Raw genomic sequence first — 19,646 nt, forward strand, 5'->3', positions numbered from 1 at the left:
TTTCCAACGACGAAAACAAACACTGACAGCTCGAGAGCGTTTCTGATTGGTCAACAATCAGAAACACTCAACTCGTAATTCCATGAGAAAATACTTAGCGCCTTTCAAGGAGAGGACAAATAGGACATGATGACGAAATGTTAATTTGGGGTGAATACTTTAAAGGACATTTTTGAGACTTTCCATGGAATCTGAAATATCAAAGCGAGCAGCCTTTAATCTTGTTTTTTTTTTTTTAAAAAAAAGACAATAAATAAAAGCTCCTCGTCTAAACACTTTAAATCAGAGGACCGGAAGAGAAGAGGCTTGGAGTTGGTTGGAATCCGTCTTTGTTGACTAGTGATGTCACTTCCTGCTATATCAGAGCGTTCAGAGGAACCAGAAGCACTTCCTGCGGCTCTTCTTGACCGTCTGGAGGGCCTGTGGAGAGTCCTGCTGGCGCGGAGGAGGAAAGACGAGCTGAGGAGAGCTCTGCTCCGACTCCTGCTGCTCCGGGACCTTCCACGCTCGCGTCACCTGACCTTCCTGAAGACGGAAGTCATGCTCCACACTGGAAGAGAAAAAGGGGTTTTGAGCTATTATCGAGGAAAAAAACCATCATACGAAAACGCACTGAATTAAAGTGGATTGCAATCTTATGATGGCTTTGAATTAAGGGTTTTGAAAAGTTCCTAACCCAAGTTAGCTCACGTAGTACAGAGATCAACTTGAGCAGCGAGGAGCTCTAGTAAAAATTATTTCTAACTACGGTTGACGAAACAGTTGTAGTTGAAATGGCACGCTTGCCTCAATAAAACGTGTTTTATATTCGATATTCATTTGTTAACACTATTGGGTAGGTTTAGGGTTGGATTTGGTATAGGGCATATTTCCAACATGGTAGACCATTTTAGCAACAGTCCCCAGATATTTGAATTCTGAACTGCCTCGATACATACCTAAAGCAACGTAATATATACCGATAGTAGTACCGATATCAATGTAATAAAAAAACGTGCCAGGGTCACGTATTGAACATGTGCAGTAAGGTTCATAAAAACGGTGTTGCACAAAAAGTGCGCAGATGTACATATTTTTATGAGACCGGGTTGAATTATTAGGTTTTCATCAACTTGCTAACCCCTATATTGGAAAACATGCATAAAGAGAACATGCATATTTTATAGTACAGTTTGACTGATTCTCAGCTTAAAAAGTTGGCATTCTGTGAAAATCATTCTCTGGGAGTTTAAGAAGTTTGCTTACATTACATGCGAAAAAAAAAGTTTTGATATTCTTTAAAATTTAAAGCATGTTGTTATATGATCACAGAAATGTGTGTGTGTGTGTGTGTGTGAACTAGCCTACTCCTTTAGAAATGTAGGGGAAGACATCAAAATAGCTATAGCCTGCGGAAAAATAAAGGCGCGTATAAATGCATATGAAGGTTTAGCGTTGACATTTTGTCGGCAGCTCCGAGCTGACAGCTGGGATTGTTGCTGATGATGCACTGGCCCAGATAGCTGGCAAACGCTGATGTGGACATGAAGCAGCTTTCCGAGAGTACGGATAGAGTGCTGCTGAACAACACGGCCATAACTCTTCATGCTAAATGTGACTAATGAGATCATTGTTCCACTTATATATATTTATATGCACTCAATTCATTGCAGAGAGAGAGAGAGTGTTACCTTTATCGAGTGCTACCTGTGTCAATGCACTCACACACTTCGCCTACGATACTCCCCAGAGAACGCCCATGTCAGACAGACAGGGAACACTGTGTGCTTTCCGTAACAATAGCACTTTTAAACCTCTTCAAAAAGTCCCTCTTCCACCCTCTTACCTTGCAGTCAGTCTCTCTGCATCGGCTTAAAGACCAAAGGCCGCATGTAGATGCTGTGTTCACACAAAACAGTCGACTGCACGCTTCAGAATGCGACTTCACAATGTTCGCACACTCTTTTGGTTTAGCAGTTTAAACGACAAACTAGAAAACTAATCACTAGTCCAAAAATGAGAAATGATTTGCATTGCACTGTAAAGGAATGCAAAGGTTCACATTCATCTCAGAATGAAAAATCTGTCTTAAATTACTCATATCGTTCCAAACCAGGAAGACCGTCGATCATCTTCTGAACATGAATTAAGATATTTTGGATGAAATCTGAGAACTGTATGACCTTCCATGGACAGCAACACAACTGAAATGTTCCCAGGTCCAGAAACTTTACGTTGGTAAATACATCAGTGGATCAACTTCTAAATGGCGGAAGATGTAACTCAGTACATTATGCTATTTTTGTTTTCTTTGTGGAGATAAAAAATATTCTCGTAGTGTCGCAAATCTGAAGAGCCTCTGATATCACATGGACTGTTTCAACTTACTGATGTATTTACCACTTGGATCATTTCAGTTGCTCTCTATGGAGGGTCAGATTGCCCTTTGATTTCATCAAAAATATCTTAATTTGTGTTCTGAAGATGAATGAAGGTTTTACAGGTTTGAAACAGCATGAAGGAGAGCAATTAATGTCAGAATTTCCATTTTGGGGTGAACAAATCCCCATAATTGTTTGTTTGAGTGAAAATAGTTTTACCATAATTTTTCAATTTCCAAGTTTTTTGTTTTTAATATCATTTGAAAACAATCCTAAAAAGAATTTTCTTGCAGGATTCCAATATAAGATCTGCGATTAGAGTTGAGTGCAGTCCTTTTGTTCTTCTGAAAGGCCTCCTTGGATATTTTTTGGTCAATGTTTTAAATGTGTGCAGACCATTTGGTTTTGTAGGACTGCAAAATAACACAATATTTTTTGGAGCACATCTTTTAAAATGGAATAAAATTTTCCTTTGGGACATCAAAGACATTGAATGTAGCAATATATTGTTTCGATACAATACAAGCAAAGTTATAACAAACATACAGAATATTTTAAAGAATGTTTTTTCAGTCTCATTTCATTCCTGAAAATATTATTTTTATTGGATTGGTTCAGAATTATGTTAAAAACTCACATTCCGTCAGGATTTTCTTGGTTAGGGACACTTCAAAAAGCACTAAATTTATCTGTCATATTCAAAAGGCAATTCTACAGCTTCAGTTGTTGCTGGTTTTACTAATGAAATCGACTGCATGAGTCTGCTTTCATGCACAGAGAGCTCTTTCATTTCACCGTTTGGATGGAATGAATTTGGTCTTAAAATTTTAAATGAAAGGTGACTCTCAGAAACGGGACGTTTATAGAAACCCAACAAAGTAAGAGAACGACAGAAACCAGTAATGCTGAGTATGGTAGAAACTCGATGGAATTGAGTTTTCAGGCATTACAGTTCCAAAAAAACCAACAATGCTTTCAACTGTCATGTTAAAGAGTCTCAGCTGATGTTCACTCATGAACCGAAAACACCAATCAGACTGCTTAAAACTCGCTGATTAGTACTTGTTGTGATTACCGAAAGACTTTAAGACTGAATTAAACACCTGTGATTTTGTATTGTATTCATGAGCACAACGGACACGTCTGTGATTGGTTACAATAAAAAATGTAAATAGAAATAGGGGTAGATCTAATCAACACTTTTAATAATTAATCCCGGGAGCTGTATTCATGATTATGTATTTGATGAATTGTACACTCTCGGAATAAATGTACAAAAGCTGTCACCGGGGCGGTACCTTCTGCAAGGGGCACACTTTTGTACCAAAAGGGTCCATAATGGTACCTTAAAGGTACATATTAATACCTAAAGTGTGCATTTTAGTACCTAGAAGGTGCAAAAGGGCACCATTGACACTAGTTTGAGTTCAAGGATATTTATGCAGTTCATCGTTCCTAATTGTGGTAGTAAAAATTTGTCTGTCATATGCGGATAAATAGCAATTTATTTTCTATAAGTCATCCAGGTACTTAATTTAATATTGAGGAACTGGGTTATCTTGCTAAATAAATGTGCAAAACATGTCACAGAGAAGCCTATCATTTCAGTTTCTTTCACAATTGTGCAATTAATTACAGTAAATGTTTTAAAACAAGGCCCAGGAATAATCTCAGGAGACAGGTAACATTCTCAAAACGTTTTAGTAAGGTTAGTTCCAGTAGCATTAACAGAAAGCTGTTCAGTCATCGTCTTCTGGTCTTTAAGTGGAATGGAATAAAATGGAATGTTTTTTAAACCATTGAAACAAAAGAAATGAAAAAGAGAAATTTCATACACTGGGTACACTAGTTCTTCTGATAGAATGTTCTCAAATGGAAAGCTTATTTTTCCGAAATGTTTTAGATTTTCAAAAATGTTTCGTCTTGTTTCAGAACATTCAAAGACCATTTAATTATTACCATAATGTTTGCGAAATGATAAAATGGAATGTTCCCTCAATATTCACATTACCAAAAAAAAATATGAAAGAACATATGAAATACTGTTTTAATAACTAAAGGGTGCCTTAAGGTTCTTCACAGCGTTGCTATAGAAGAACAATTTTTGGTTTCATTCAGTCAAAGGTTTTTTAAAGAACCAACTCTTTTTTTTTTATAATCTGAGGTACCTTCAAAAAGAACGGTTATTCAGATGTTCAATGTTCTTTATGGAACAAAAAGATTCTTCTATGGCATCGTGAAGCACTTGTATTTTTAAGAGTGTTAATATAAGCAACTAGTTAACAGCGAGAATTGGTCCGTTTGCTAAAACGTTAATTTTTTCGTTTCGATCTTCAAAATCTTCCGGGTACTGATATCAGCAATTTTTAATCGATGCGCATATATTCTCCCATTTCTGCACGAACTTTTGATATGCATGGAAACAAAGTGTTATGCATGAGGTTCCAGGTCCGGAGAATCCAACCCTGCGTCGTTCCACCAACTGGCGCTTCCAGCATTTTCTCCTTCCAGATAAATCATTTCAGAAAAAAAGACCTGCTGAGAAGGAGAGGAGCTCTCTGTCCCTCCCAGCAGTCCTAATTATCTCGCTTCTGGTCCTGAGAATGGATGGACCAGTGTCTGAACTCGATATTACTTCCTCTACCCCTTCCCCTTGCTACAGTCTTTCATTCACACCATCTCGCCCAAATTCGGCGAAGCTCTCGTAAGCGAGACGCCGGGTACAGAGCTTCTATTTTAAGCTTTTTAAGAAGAGTGTCTTTTTCAGCTATGCAAGAAATTACGTGCCTCTGTGTGGGCTGGAGCTGTACCCATGGGGAGGATAGGGCTAATATGGGTGGGCTGAATTTGGTAAAGAAGTATTAACGAGATTTGTCCTAATTTAGAGCATCGTAAGCATCAGTGGGAGAAGCTCAGAGCTCCTCTGGGAATAAAGCATCTTTATAACCGCAGTCCATGGAATGGAAGCCTGTAAAGACATTAGCAGTCTTGAAGGGCGTTAAATAACTTCCTCGCATATTTATGAGCCGACGGTGTCGTACGGGGTGATTGACGTCTAAATTCCCCGGCACAGACATTACAAGTGCATTTAGCATTATGTCACCGTCATGTCAGCCTGTCAAATACAGACGTCATGTGTCAGAATTGACTTGTGTAGTGTACATCAAATGCTGTAAAAAGATCGCAAACGTCAAAAAGTAACCCAAAGCTAAAAAAAAACACGGGGATGTTCAGAATGGCACATTTGTTTTCCGTTGTACCCGATTAAATCCATTTTTTTGGTATAAATGAATGCAATTATTTTGACTTGAAAAGTGTTCATTTAAATGTTAGCCACCATTCAACAATACTGATTAATGCATATTTTTTTCATATACTATTAGTAAATAAAAGGCAGGATACTACACAGGGCTATTATAGTTAATCAAAACTAAAACTGAACTAAACTTAAGTAATTTAAACTTAAGAAAAGCAAACAAACAAAAATACATTTGCATTTCTAGAAGTAAAATAAAAATCAACTTCAATTATACATATAAAAAAAAATTAATTATTTTATTTCAGCTATAATTTCCAAAATAGAATTTACTTTCATTTAACTTTAGTTTTGTGAACATAATATTTGTGTGTGTCTAAGTAAATACGCACATATGCATGCATATATTGAAGACAAATAAGCTACGTTTATGTATTGTATATATTAAATATATTTTATATAAAATAAATTATACAACTATAAATATATACTTTTAAATACATGTAAATATTTTCTAAATAGATACTGTGTGTGTTGGTCTTTATATATAATAGTCAGCATTTCAAACCTTCATCAAAGTTGTCCTAAAACCTAAAATCAAATGCATTCTTGTCTTGAATTTTTTGATCAGCTTTAAATGTTGACTACTGTATACACAATATACACAGTACACTACCGTATATTATGTTTGCAAAAACTTCACGGCCAATGAAACAATCCCAGTGAAGTAGGAGTGTAAATGAAGAGGTAATGACATAATATGAGCACATAATGAAAGAGTTTGGAATGGAGAGCGTGGAAGTGATACGGCTGTACCGGGCCAGGCTGATGTCTGGAAGATGGAAAGTGGATCACGATGTGAGACTGGGAAGGGTGGAGTGAGACTGTCAGACTGTGAGAGACACTGGACGTTGTAATTACGGTTTAGGAAGACAACTCTGAGATGCACAATCATCATGCTTTACAAGGTAGACGCATGGTTTGTTTTAGTCTCTACAGTTTTAGGAGAGATGTCAATAATGTCTCAAACTGCGCTTATATTTACTAAAAAAAGTCAATATGGTCTCGGTACGAGCCCATTTGTAAAATATTTTTTGTCAAATTATTAAAATCATAAACAAATATTGACATTTCTACTATTTACATGGCTTTATACTCCAAATGTCAACAGCCGTCTCGTATTCTTCTAAAACTAAAAAGTAAAATACATACAATAATTATTATAATATTTTGATTTAGATTATGGTTATAGTTGGCCACTCTTCACCCAATCTCATTATTACCTCCCCCCCTTCCCAGTTTTGTGTGTTCCCGTGAATGGGTGGAGTTATCTCCGTTGTCTTTCAGTTGGAGGAGTAGGGTGAAGGGGAAGGACCAGACAGACCTATGAACGAAGATTTTTCAGGACCACACTACAAACGAAGGGGTATGACTTTTCTCAGCATAAAAAAGCTATACGCAAATGTAAGCATTACTGACATTACTATAGTTTTTGATGAAAAAAGTAATAATATGTTATATTCAGTAGTGTGTTCAAATTACAGTCATGTTATTCAAATAATCTGTGCATCTCTCTTTACAGTGTGAGTTAATGCAAAAACTATGACTTTATACTCTCCAATATGTGTGTGTGTCAGTAAGCAGCACGTTTATTAAAAAAAAGCTATATTAATATTGAATGATAATGTAGGTATGATGATATGTGATGCAGTAGTAGTGGTGCCCCAATTCGTAGGGGAAAAATCTATAATTTTGACGCAAACGATATATATATATACAGTATAATATATGGTACAGGTTCAGAAACATAAAGTATATAGTTTTTAGAGTCTTCTTTCTTTAAAAACCTGGCAAAATCTTAATGGTTCCACACTTGAGAAGTTTTTACAGGAAATTAATTGAAAATAAGCAAGTATTTCTAAGGTGATATGTCATTTATATATAAATGCATGCACTTTACAATGTACAAAATTGCTATTGCGTTACGAAGATTTGTTTTTGCACTTTGTTTTTTGGCATGAATGCATTGCTGGCATCCGTGAGCACCGCCACAATGTCTGATTAGCGGTAATCTCTCATGCTAATCTGTAAACTGTGTATGCGAAAGCTCACATTTATCTGTAAATTTACGATTGTATTTACAACACGGCATGAATTGAGGACAAGTGCCCGGCGGACAAGATTTACACCGTTTTCTGCCGATACGGCCCTGTTTGATCAGCCTGTGCAAACCGACCCATTCCAGCCAAGCTAAAGCACTGCAAGCAACGCCTCCTGTTTAACGCTCAACTCTCAGAGGCTTCCGCTGGAGTCGTGTCCGTTTTGCATCGGTGGCCGGTTATCCGGCCTTCGGAGCTCATTTGTAAACCCCGCGATCAAGCCGGAGAGCTGTTTATCGAGACAAACTTTGCCGCTTTGAAATGGAAATCTGCAAATCTGTTCACGTCACTCTTATCTGATGGAAAGGAGCATTCATTTGCACTTGAAAGGGCTTTTTGATTTCAAGGTTGTAAACAGTGTGTGTGTGTGTGTGACAGAGGTGTGTGTCCCCCGGCTGAGTAAAGGCATGAAAATGCCAAGTGCACCCATGGGGACGCCCCTGCCTACACTAAATACAAGCCCTTAGAGGAACAACCTTTCTTTCCGATGCATCTTTATTTATTCCTTTCTGCAACTTACAGTACAGAACTACCAACAGCTGCCACAAAACTGTCCATGGTGGGCAGAGACTGATTACAATCTGGATTACGTAATCTGATTCCAAAATTAAAGTACTTTTGTAAAGGTGCTCAATGCACTTCTTGTTATTAAAGGCTCACTTCACTCAATCATTTAATCCCATCTGAACCCTTAAAAGCTGTATTCCTCTTCAGGACACTATTTAAGGTATTTTGGATGAAAACCGGGAGGCTTGTGACTTTCCCACTGACTGCCAAGGAAATAACGAGGACCAGAAAAATATGAAACACATTGCCAAAAATAGTCTATCAATCGTTCGACTGTAACATTAGGTATGAGAATACTTTTTGTATGCAGAGAAAAGAAAAATAACAACTTTTTTAACACGTGCCTCTTTACACCATTGTACCTCAAAAAAGTTTTCTCGTCGCTTCATAAAATTACGATCGAACCACTGATGGCAGACTATTTTTGACAATGCATTTCATATTTTTGTAGACCTTAACAGTTTAATTTAATTGGCAGTCAATGATATCTTAAATTGCTTTCTGAAGACAACCAAATCTTTTGCGAGTTTGGAACGACATGGGGGTCACGGTTTAATGACAAAATTTTCATTTTGGGGTGGAATAATCCTATCAGTAACAGTGAATAGAACATATTTGCTGGCTCTAATCTGCCAAATGCAACTACGCCCTAAAAATAGAATGTGTTGGCTCAACATACATATATACATGCATGCATAAATAAATGGCAACAGTTTGTGTCAGTCTTCCTCTAATAAAAATATGTTACGATCAACCAATATATATATATATATATGTGTGTACGACATGAGACGATTGATTGATGACATGAGACGATGAGATGATTTTAATTTGTGGGTGAACTATGCCTAAAAACTAAATTACAGCACTACATGCATGGCCACGCTACGAATAACCAATACACCGTTAGAACAGTAAACAGATTATACCCCTTGCAGTTAACCGCCCCGATCTTTAACGGCATTGTCGTGGAAAATTAGCGACTCCAACACTGTACAACAGCGCTCTAAAATACACTTTGATCACCGTCCATATCTTACTAGCATTTATATGATCTCTCGTATGTGAGAGGCTTTGTGCTGAGAGTCGTAAAACTCAGAGGTTTAATGAGATATGTATGAAATACGGGAGTACATGTCGTCCCTGCTTGGGTAATGGCTTATAGTGTTATTGCTCACCTTCATGTTTTTATAATGACTGAGGCTCTAAGCGCTCTGAGACTATGAGCTCTGGAGAACATTTGGGAAGGAAAACCCAGCGTGCGAAAAGCAAGCAAAGATTCAGACTGAGCGCAGATGGGAGAACGTGCAAAACGATCAAAATCAACATTATATCACAAGAAGCGTACAAACATGTCTCTTCGGGGATTCTGCGTTCACGTTTGCGACTGTATAGCCGTCAGAGGTTATTTCGTTCTGAACCTCTCCCTTACAGTGATAAACAACTTTACTTCAGATATTCTTCTTCTCCGCAGTCGGTAACAGATCGGCTCATAGGCGACATAAAGCGTCAGTGTTGGGCATGAAGCGCTGCTCTGTACGCAGCTGTCACAGACCTGCACTTCATTTCCCTCTCATCCAAACGCTCTCTGTTCCACTGGAATCAGAATAAAGCTACCGAAAACACCCCTGTTACTGACAAACAGATGCTGCTTGGTTGTCAGCCGAGCAAGAAGTGAACATCTCACACTAGAAATGTTCCTCTGAGCCACATTAGCTCATGCTGAAGACTCAAGTGATTTCTGTTTTGAACAAACGCCGTTCTTTTGAACTTTTATACGTATGATAAATAGAGGTTAGAATGATTTATGGAGGATCATGTGACACTCAAAACCGGAGTAATAATACATTAGGAATAAATTGTATTTTAAGGCATATTAAATAATATGCTGAAGACTGAAGTGATAGTGAAGACTTACATTTCTATTTTGAATAAATGCAGTTCTTTTTAACTTTTTATTTATCAAAGAATCCAGAAAAAAATATCAGGGTCCAAAAAAAAAATTGATAATAAAAAGAAGTTAGAATGATTTCTGAAGGATCATGAGATACTTAAGACTGGAGTTACATTAGGAATAAACTGTATTTAAAGATATATATATAACCTGGAATCATATTTCACAATATTATAGTTTTATTGTTTTTTAGATCAAACAAAGACATTAAAAATCTGTATAATACATAAAAATTTAGACATTTTGTAGGGTGAATATTTTGTCTCTGCTGGATTCTCTGGCGATGCAAGGAACCGATCTCAAAAGGAGTCTCTTTCTCTCTTTGGCAGCACTGAAAGGTTTCAGCACGTCACTGCTGAGCACAAACACTCTTCACAATTATATTCACCAGCGTGTGCAATCTGAGGTTTGCTGTGGCGTAAGCAAAACATCAGAAGTTCCAGCTGAAATGTCAGCATTCAAGAGTTTATATGGGAACACTGAACGGGGAGGCTAGATCAGGGATGTAGTCGACAGCCCAGGTGTTTCCTGTGGCCAATTAGCAGTGGATTTATTTATTTATTTATTATATTACAGATGATCGCAATAACAGTCAAAAATGCATCTGACAAATTGCATGACAGCAGTTTCTGTCAAAGGTTGCAAAATAGTCCTGATTATTTCAAAAACGACTAGTGTCATTAAGATGATATTATGTATGTATGTATGTGTGTGTGTGTGTGTGTGTGTGTGTGTGTGTGTGTGTGTATGTGTATTGTACTGTGCTCATAGCACATGCATTTTATTAAAATAGATTTATGTGAAAATTGTTTTAAATTGACTTAAATTAGAAGCTGTTATTTTTTAAAGCCTCATAAATGTTAAAATTGATAGCCCTCAATTATACCGTAATGTTAGTCTATATAGTCAATAGTTAAATATTAGGGGAAACCTATTTCCTAGAGATGTCATATCTGAGGTGCTTGCCTGTTAAATATATACTACTGTGTTTTTATGTTGTTAATAAAAAAAACGATCAGTTAAGACGTGTGTGTTTATGTTTTTTATATTTTATTTCAATCAAGTAACCGTTTTTATATGCGTTTAGATTTAACCCTGTTTTTAAACATGACTTAACTCCTGGAAAACTCTTCCAGTTTTGTTTGCAAAGCGCATCTCCATCGCTACGCATTGATCGTGCTTCTTACGTGACCCCTCCATCAACCCTGTTTCACCTGCAGATTTATATTCACATGCAATACTGTGACCTCAATAAAAAGCATGTCAACACTCTCCCCACGTCAAACGAACCACACGCTGATTAAACGCACTCCTGCACAACACTCGTGATTCATACGGAGACCGAGCGCGGCTGCAGCATAGGCAGCGTCTCGGTGCTCACCATGACACCCGTGTCAATTTCACGCGCGCTACCTGAACATTACGGCCCGCCGCTGTGCTTTTCTCTCCTAGCAGATCGAGTCGGGAAATAAGACACTTGTTCCACAGACCCTGCCGTACAACCGAGCCTCTCGTGACTGCGGAGCAGGTTAATGTGTTCTGGCTTGATAGACCTCCACCCAGGTTTATGTAAATATGGCTTTTCCAATAAAACCACACAGGATTTTCCCCGGGCTGAATGTAATGAAGTCTCAGCACTTGTGTTTATACTGGTCATCTTGTTACTAGGAGCTGATTGAATTGTGGAAGCGCTCCGCTAAAAGCGACCAGCAGCGTTTTACTCTCAGTGCACGTTTGTGCATGTTTAAGCACTCTGAAATAAATCTAAATTGGTCGAACGAGAAGCTAAAAGGGTCAGCCGGGTGTGCGTATGATGGAGAAGCAGCAAAACAACGCCGAAGGTCTCTTTTTCGCACAAATGAGTATAATTTTGAATAATAAAATTCCCACCCCAAAGGCTGAGAAATTACTTTTCAAAGCAAAGAAATCATCTCCTAATGGCCTTCAATTAGATGAGTGAATTTGCAAAGATATGAATCATATATCATCCCAAAATACGATTATGTTTTGTAAAAGAAAATAAAGAATTTTAATATGGATTTTGCATTATGAGATTATATTCCTAATTCATCACGTTTAAACTCCTCGACAGCAATTCTTGAAAATAATAATATGAAAAAATATCGTTCGCAGCACTGCGATGCAAAAGTAGGCTTTCTCCGCGTCGCAATTGTAAGAATTGGCGGGGAGATGTGCTTATATGTCGTGTGAAAATATCTTAAAGAAATAGTTCGCCCGAAAAAAGATTAGCTGAAAAAGCGCTCACCTTCAGGCCATCAGGAATGTAGGTGAGTTTGTTTCTTCGTCATCGGATTTGGTGAAATGCAGCGTTGCATTACTTGCTCAGCAATGGATACTCTGCAGTGAATGGGTGCCGTCAGAACGAGATGGCAAACAGCTGATAAAAACATCCCAATAATCCACACCACTCCAGTCCATCGATCGAAGTGCGGATGTACAGATCAATTATTAATGCACTTTAATTTAGAAAAATATTATGTTCTGTTCTGGCTTGTAATCAATGCTTTATCCCTGCGTAGTCTCTCCTGATTCAGACGAGATGACTTTTTCACTGAATACAATATTATGGATAGAAGACTGATAGAAGCAATGGATTGGTGTTAAAATGACTTATTAATTGATTTGTTTCTTAAAAACAAGATGCTTATTGTTCTTTTGACTCTCATACCGACGGCACCCATTCACTTCACAGGATCCGTTGCTGTGTTGTAACGCTAAAACTAATCTGTTTCTTCCCACGAACAAATAAACTCATCTACATCTTGTATGGCCCATGGGTGAGTAAACTTATATAATGTAATTGTTACATAATATATTTTGGAGTGAAATACAACCCGACTTCTCTTCAAGAGACGCATCATAATGAATTGGTATTCTCTTGTTTCGTTTTCTCAAAGCAGCTCATTAAGAAAAGCAGACACTGCAGATATTGTTTGTTGAACATCATCAGGCTCACATGCGTATATATACTGTATCTGTTAGCAGCTCTTTTAAACTTTACACACACACACACACACACACACACACACCTGAAGGTTTGAGTCCTACTTGAAATGAGTTATTCTTCATAATAGTGTTTCTTCAGGCAGGACGGCGCACACACAGGAGCATCTGCGCGAGCAGATGTTTGTCTATCACAGTCCAACATCTTGCTTGTTCTGTTGGATTTTTTAATTTGTGACTGAGCAGTGATAACTTTGCATGTGTGCTCACGATTCATCAGGCCGAGGAAAATAACCAGTGCTTGTTCGGCTCGTACATTCGTTTGATAAAAACCACCATGACGTAGTGTAATCTATCTCTCACCCGACTTATGCTTTATATTCCACTTGATATTGGTCGTCAACTCATTCAAGTTTCATGTTGGACGCCAAATGGCAAGTACAATGGCAAAAAAAATTTTTTTTACTGAACTGATAAAGATGGAGGAAGGCAAAGAGCAAATGAGAGAGAGAGAGATTTGATTATACTGTGAAGAACTGAGGTTGTGTTTTATGAGGAGGTCTCTCAGCATTCACTGTCCTATTAGCCAATAAATGCGCAAGAAATAAATCCCCTGGGTCAAATCCTTCATTCTCCTTATACATTTTCCTCCCTTCAATCTCAGTACCCCAATTAAATGGTCAATAGGTCACAAAATGACCCCAATTAACCAGAATGAGTTTCCATATAGTGTTGGAAATTGACTCCATATATTGTGTGACAAAATAGGCTCTGTAATGAAAGTGTGAATATGTGAATATATTATTCTATTCTATTTTATGAATATTCTTGGCTTACATTTTATTATCTGCTTTTATCATTTCTATTAATATTTTATTATTACTATTATCTATTACTTAAATTTTATTAAATTTTATTTATTTCATTTTTAGTCAACCTAAACTTTTTATTATTATTAATTATATATTTTTAGCAACATGCTTGTTGAAGTTTTTGAGTTATCATCTAATATTTATATTTTATTTAAGTTTTACTTTAATTAACATAATGTACTTTTAATCAGTTAAAAATCTAGCAATTAACCAGTATATATATATATATATATATATATATATATATATATAAGTGAGCCTGCATGTAATGTTACTCTAATATTTTATATAATTACACCCTTTAATAAACACATTGAAATTATTATTATTCTGGTATTTTTATTACTTCAACAAAAACGTATTTTATTTAATTTCACTCACATGTCTTCATTTAAAAAAATACTTATTTTTTATATTTTTTTCCCATATACTGTTGAATGTAATTTGTTATGCGATTTTTGTAATAATCTTTTTCCCCTATTTCTATTTAGCTTTCATTTATTTTCATTTCAATTGAATATTTATTGCATTTCAATTAATTAGCCGAGGCCATTTACATTTGTACTTTTTTTGGTTTTTCAAACTTTTTCTCTAGCGCTTGCACTGTATTTTATCTCTGATTCGTTTAAATGATCACAAAATCGTTTTAGTTGAATTTTAGTTAACAATAACACACTGCGTGAACACATGCGCTGACTACAGTACGGTGAATTCAGCATTAGTTTGTGCTGTGATAAGATGACCCTGTTGTGCTGATGACTTTGACCTCAGGCTAAATCAAGCCCATCTGTAATATCAGAGAGAAGATTACACACACACACACACACACACACACACTCAAATTGGTCCTGCCCTGCTCTCTGTACTTTATGGTCCAAAACATCTCTCTTCTCAGGCGAACGATCTGCCCTGAAGCGTGAGGAACAGTGGGACCACCATGCGTTCATGGGAAGCCATGGAGACTCAGCCGTATATTTGGGCGTTTTCAGTTTTTTACACTGCTATGTTTTCACACACACACACACACACACACGCAGCAGGTGTGGAAGGCCGAGATAGAGGATGTATTCGGCGAAGTGGAAGCGCAGGGCAGACGCGTTCACTGGCCGTGTGAAAGATAACAGGAAAGAGAATTACGCTTCAACAACAGCCTTTATATTAATTGCCGTCCCTTTCTTTGAATCCGGTGTATGTGCTGCTGTTTGTTTATTTGATTGTATTCGCGTCGGCTTGTGCAGCGGAGCATCCTGGCAGCTTAGCTTTTGCATGTTGATGAAACTCGCGGGTGCGAGCATGTGTGTGAGTGTGTATCAAGCCAGCGGACGTTGGGGAGTTATTGAGTGATGGCCGCTGGAGCAGAAGAGGCCAGTTGATGGATTTCTTCTAAAAGAAACTTCCAGAAAGAGCCGGTCGGTGGCCTGTGTGCTCACACACACACACACACAAACACACACACACACACAGAGGCTGGAGAATGGTGAACAGTTCAAAAATAAACTATGAATTCAAACTATTAATGAATTCGAATAAATTTCCTGAAATAAAATCTATTTAAATCCAAAGAATATATATCATTTTTTTAAATAGAAAAGAGAAACTGAACAGTTTTGAGAACTCTTCAGAGGTTCCGCCTTTAACCTTTAACCCCTGCTGACAGATGCTGTAACTAGTAATCTAGAAAAAAAAGCATGCTATATTGATGGCTATTTAACTGCAGTATTGAGAAAAATGTGTATTCTGTAAATGTTCCCGTTCTTTATAAAAATGGCTTCCTGTTCAGCTCGGTATCATATTTTTTTAAGATTTATTTCACATTTATGCATCTAGCAGACGCTTTCTACCCGAAGCGACTAGCAAGAAAGTGTGCGTATTATGTAAGTGGCAATTACCAGGATAGGTAGCTGAGAGTAGAACTCAAGTTAAGCCGAGGTTAAGCCCTCAAGAGCCGAGAAAACACCTCACAGATAATAACGATATGGCAAAAAGAGCAAGATTACTTCAGTATAACGACAGGCTTGATTATTATTGAGAGATTATTTTTCTGAACGTACCGCTGCACAAAAGTAGTGTCCTGAGGTTATAATGACTCACAAAATGACTCATGCTGTCTTCGGGTCTTTCTCTCTTTCACTTTCTCTCTATCATATGCGCGCGCACACACACACACACACACAAACACACACACGCACAAAAGATGGTTTTATGGCCTCGGGCTCGGTGTTAGTCGGTTGCGGTAGAGGGATTAATTGAAGCTTTGCTGCAGCGCGTGTGTGTATCTGTGTGTGTGAGTGTCTGTGTACAAGTGTGTGTGTGTGTGTGTGTGTGAAACTCTATCAGGGTGGTTGGGATTTGGTACTGCTGACACCTGTATTGATCAGTCAGTGTAATCAGGATCAAAGTGTGATATGTCCATAATCCCCTCATAGAAACAGACACACAAACACACACACACACACACACACAAACACACACTGTATACTGATGCAACCCGGTAGGCCCTGCTGCAAAACTAGACCGCCACATCACATGCACCATCACAACTTACACTGAATATAATATCAAGATTTGGCAAGCTGCATTATGCGCACATGCATAGCAGCAAAACAATATTTAAATCTCATTAGCTACAACGCAAGCATGCAACCAGCACCGTTTGTTATACCGGAATGATTTAGCTTTGTTGCTTCGCGCTGTTTGGGTTTAAAATAGAGCATGCAACAAAACCAATTTGCTCCAGTTATACTCATAAAACATTGACTTTATTGTTTATTGTTGGAAGGCTCTATTGTAACAAAGTAGATTTCCTTAAGTTGTCAATGTCCAAACTAATTTGCAAGCATCATAATCAACAAAGCGCTGCAAGTGTGTGCCACTACAACCTTGTGGTATGTATTTTTCAAACTGCATTATAAACGTGCACAGCAACAAAACTATATCTAAATCCTTAAAAAAAAACTATATTTAAAACCTTTGCTGCATGCAACAAATACACTTTTAAATATACTCACATTATAGCCACAAAGTGAGACTTTATTTTTTATTATTTTAAAATGTACTGTATTTGTAATTCTCTGCATAAAATAGATAATGCAACTTAAGTTATAAAAAGCCAATCATAATTCACTTGGGAAGGATCTATTGTAGTACAAAACATTATCTTGTGTCCAAAATAGTTGTTGCAGCTGAATTGCGGTACGAACACATTCGCTGTGACAAATTTAGATCGCGACCATTATAATCAACAAAGCAGGTCCAATGCAAGTGTACGGCAACTTCGTTGTTCGTAAAATGAGAGATCTAGTTTCGTCACATTGCATCACTCAAATTAGAATTTAAAGCTCAGCAGTTGCCCTGCATCGTGGCTAGCAACGACCCGACACAACAAAATCAGATCATTCCCATTACAGTCAACAAAGCCGTCTACGCTGCAAGTGCGTTATGTCACAACACCAGTTTATTACGGGAGTGATGCCTTGCTCATGTTCAAGCAGACCGAGTTTATTTGCAAGAAGCAGGCATGCGACAAATCTTGATTGCTTTCATTACGCAAACACTGCAACGGCACAAATTATATCACTCTTTACAACTTCATCGACTTTATTAATGCACGAAAAATCCATTTTCCCGTTGAATTAGGTTTATTCCCCGCCATCCTTCTGATTTCTCAGAAGACGTTGGCATTTTGCTGCTCAAATAATTGCATCTCGTTTTAAACCGTTTAGGCGCTTATATTTGAAAACAAGACACAACTGTGTGAGAAAATAGCGCCGCATAAAACAGGTATGTTTAAACTTTCTTTACCCACAAACATGAACCAGCAGATTTCAGGAGCGTGGGTTTGATTGCATCATCCAATCAAACGAATTATGCAAATGATTTTTAGATGCAAGCATAACTTCACGAGCAGTGATTATCCACGGCGGATGCAGAGGAAGTCAAGAGAGTGACAGACGGAGATGAGGAGAGGTGAAACAGGTTCTCGCTGGCCTGACGATGCCCTCCAATAAAAAAAAACGAGTATGTTGCTAAATTGTGCGGCTGTGGTTTCATGACTGTGCTTTATACTTCGGCTAATTTAGAGTACTCAGAGCAATCTGTGGTTACCCTACTTGAAATAAGGGAGAGAAAGAGGGGAAAAAAGAGAGTGTAAGTGTGATAATCCTTTGCATATTGCAAAAATAATGCTACATTTAATTTATATCTTTTGCATTTAATTTATATCTCAAGTTCCAGGAAGTCACATTTCTATTTGAAAGTAAGCATCAAATATACATCGAGTCTGTTTACTTTCTCAACAACACATACTCATTGTGAGCAGTTAATATACAGCTATACTGAAAAGAAAGGTGCATTTATAGAGGCATTATCTCCCATGTACCATTGTTAATGTAAACACTAAATCTAGCCCATTGTTTAAAAGTCACATTGACGTAACTATCTTTATCTGTTTATTCTTGGGCGTTATAGCTCGGATGACCTGAATTACAAACACGAGCGTGTGCTGAGATAAAGCAGGATCGCATCGCTCCCGTTACAGAAAACAAAGTTGTCTACACTGCAAAAAAGCGCTGACATAATTTCGTTGCTGTAAAGGGAGCGATTTAATTTAATCGCTGCACTAAATATCCTGTTCATTGAATATCTTGGTCAAATTATTAAAGTGAAACCCTTTTTTAATGTCGACCTAAAAAATTGTTTTACCCCACTTACGTTTAATGCATTTGGCAGACGTTTAATCCAAAGTGACTTGCATTGCATTAAATATACACACAACCAAAACCAAATTTGGAATACTTAATGGGATGCTCCACCCCAAAATTAATCACAAGCTTTATTTATCTTTGGAATAGATATTTCAGAGGAAAACTAAAGGCCAGAGTCCTGTGACTGTCCCGTCGACTGCCAAGTAAATAACACTGTGAAGACCCAGAGAAGTATGAAGAACATCGGCAGTGCATCAGAAGAACAATCTGAATGTTTTGTAGCGACGGGAGTACTTTTTGTGATATAGAGAGTTTATTCAATAATTCATCTCCTCTGTCTATCTTCGTTACCATAGCGCATTTTTTGGGGGATATCTACTGAACGCAAACTAAGTACGCTCTTCTGTCGAGCCACGTTATGTTTTATACACGTATTTATGCTTTGATTTGAACAAAAACAGAGCATCTTTGTGGCGAGACGCAGAATTACTTAGTAGTGCGTTTAGTGGATATTCTCCAAAGAGGAGAGACACAGGAAAGGCAAGTTATTGAATAAAGTTTTGTGTACAAAAAGTTTTCTCGTTGCTTCATAGCATCCAGATTGGCAGACGGACATTTCTGACAGTGTCTTTCATACTTCTCTGGACCTTGACAGCGTTCATTACTTGGCAGTCGGTGGGACAGTCACAAGCCTCCTGGTTTTCATCCAAAATATCTTAAATTGTTTTCTGAAGATAAACAAGCTTTTACGGGTTTTGGAACAGCGTGGCAGTAACTGAATAATGAAAAAAAATACATTTAGAGGCAAAGA

The 19,646-nt window shown here is 37.5% G+C and overlaps 1 protein-coding gene across 6 annotated transcripts in view; it reads right to left on the reverse strand.

Moving 5' to 3' along the window:
- Positions 1–241: 241 nt before the first annotated feature.
- The window catches only part of LOC122346090 (proteoglycan 4), a 79,752-nt gene continuing 60,347 nt past the window's right edge, over positions 242–19,646 (reverse strand). For 2 of the 6 annotated variants that reach the window (XM_043240763.1, XM_043240762.1), the window contains exon 4: positions 242–550. In XM_043240763.1, the coding sequence (XP_043096698.1) occupies positions 370–550 (181 nt within the window). In that variant the 3' untranslated portion in view covers positions 242–369. The remainder of the gene's footprint in view (positions 551–19,646) is intronic. The other 4 variants (XR_006251085.1, XR_006251086.1, XR_006251087.1 and 1 more) reach the window with 4 other exon arrangements.

The sequence above is a fragment of the Puntigrus tetrazona genome, chromosome 5 (genome assembly GCF_018831695.1).
Source record: "Puntigrus tetrazona isolate hp1 chromosome 5, ASM1883169v1, whole genome shotgun sequence".
NCBI classification, from domain to species: Eukaryota; Metazoa; Chordata; class Actinopteri; order Cypriniformes; family Cyprinidae; genus Puntigrus; species Puntigrus tetrazona.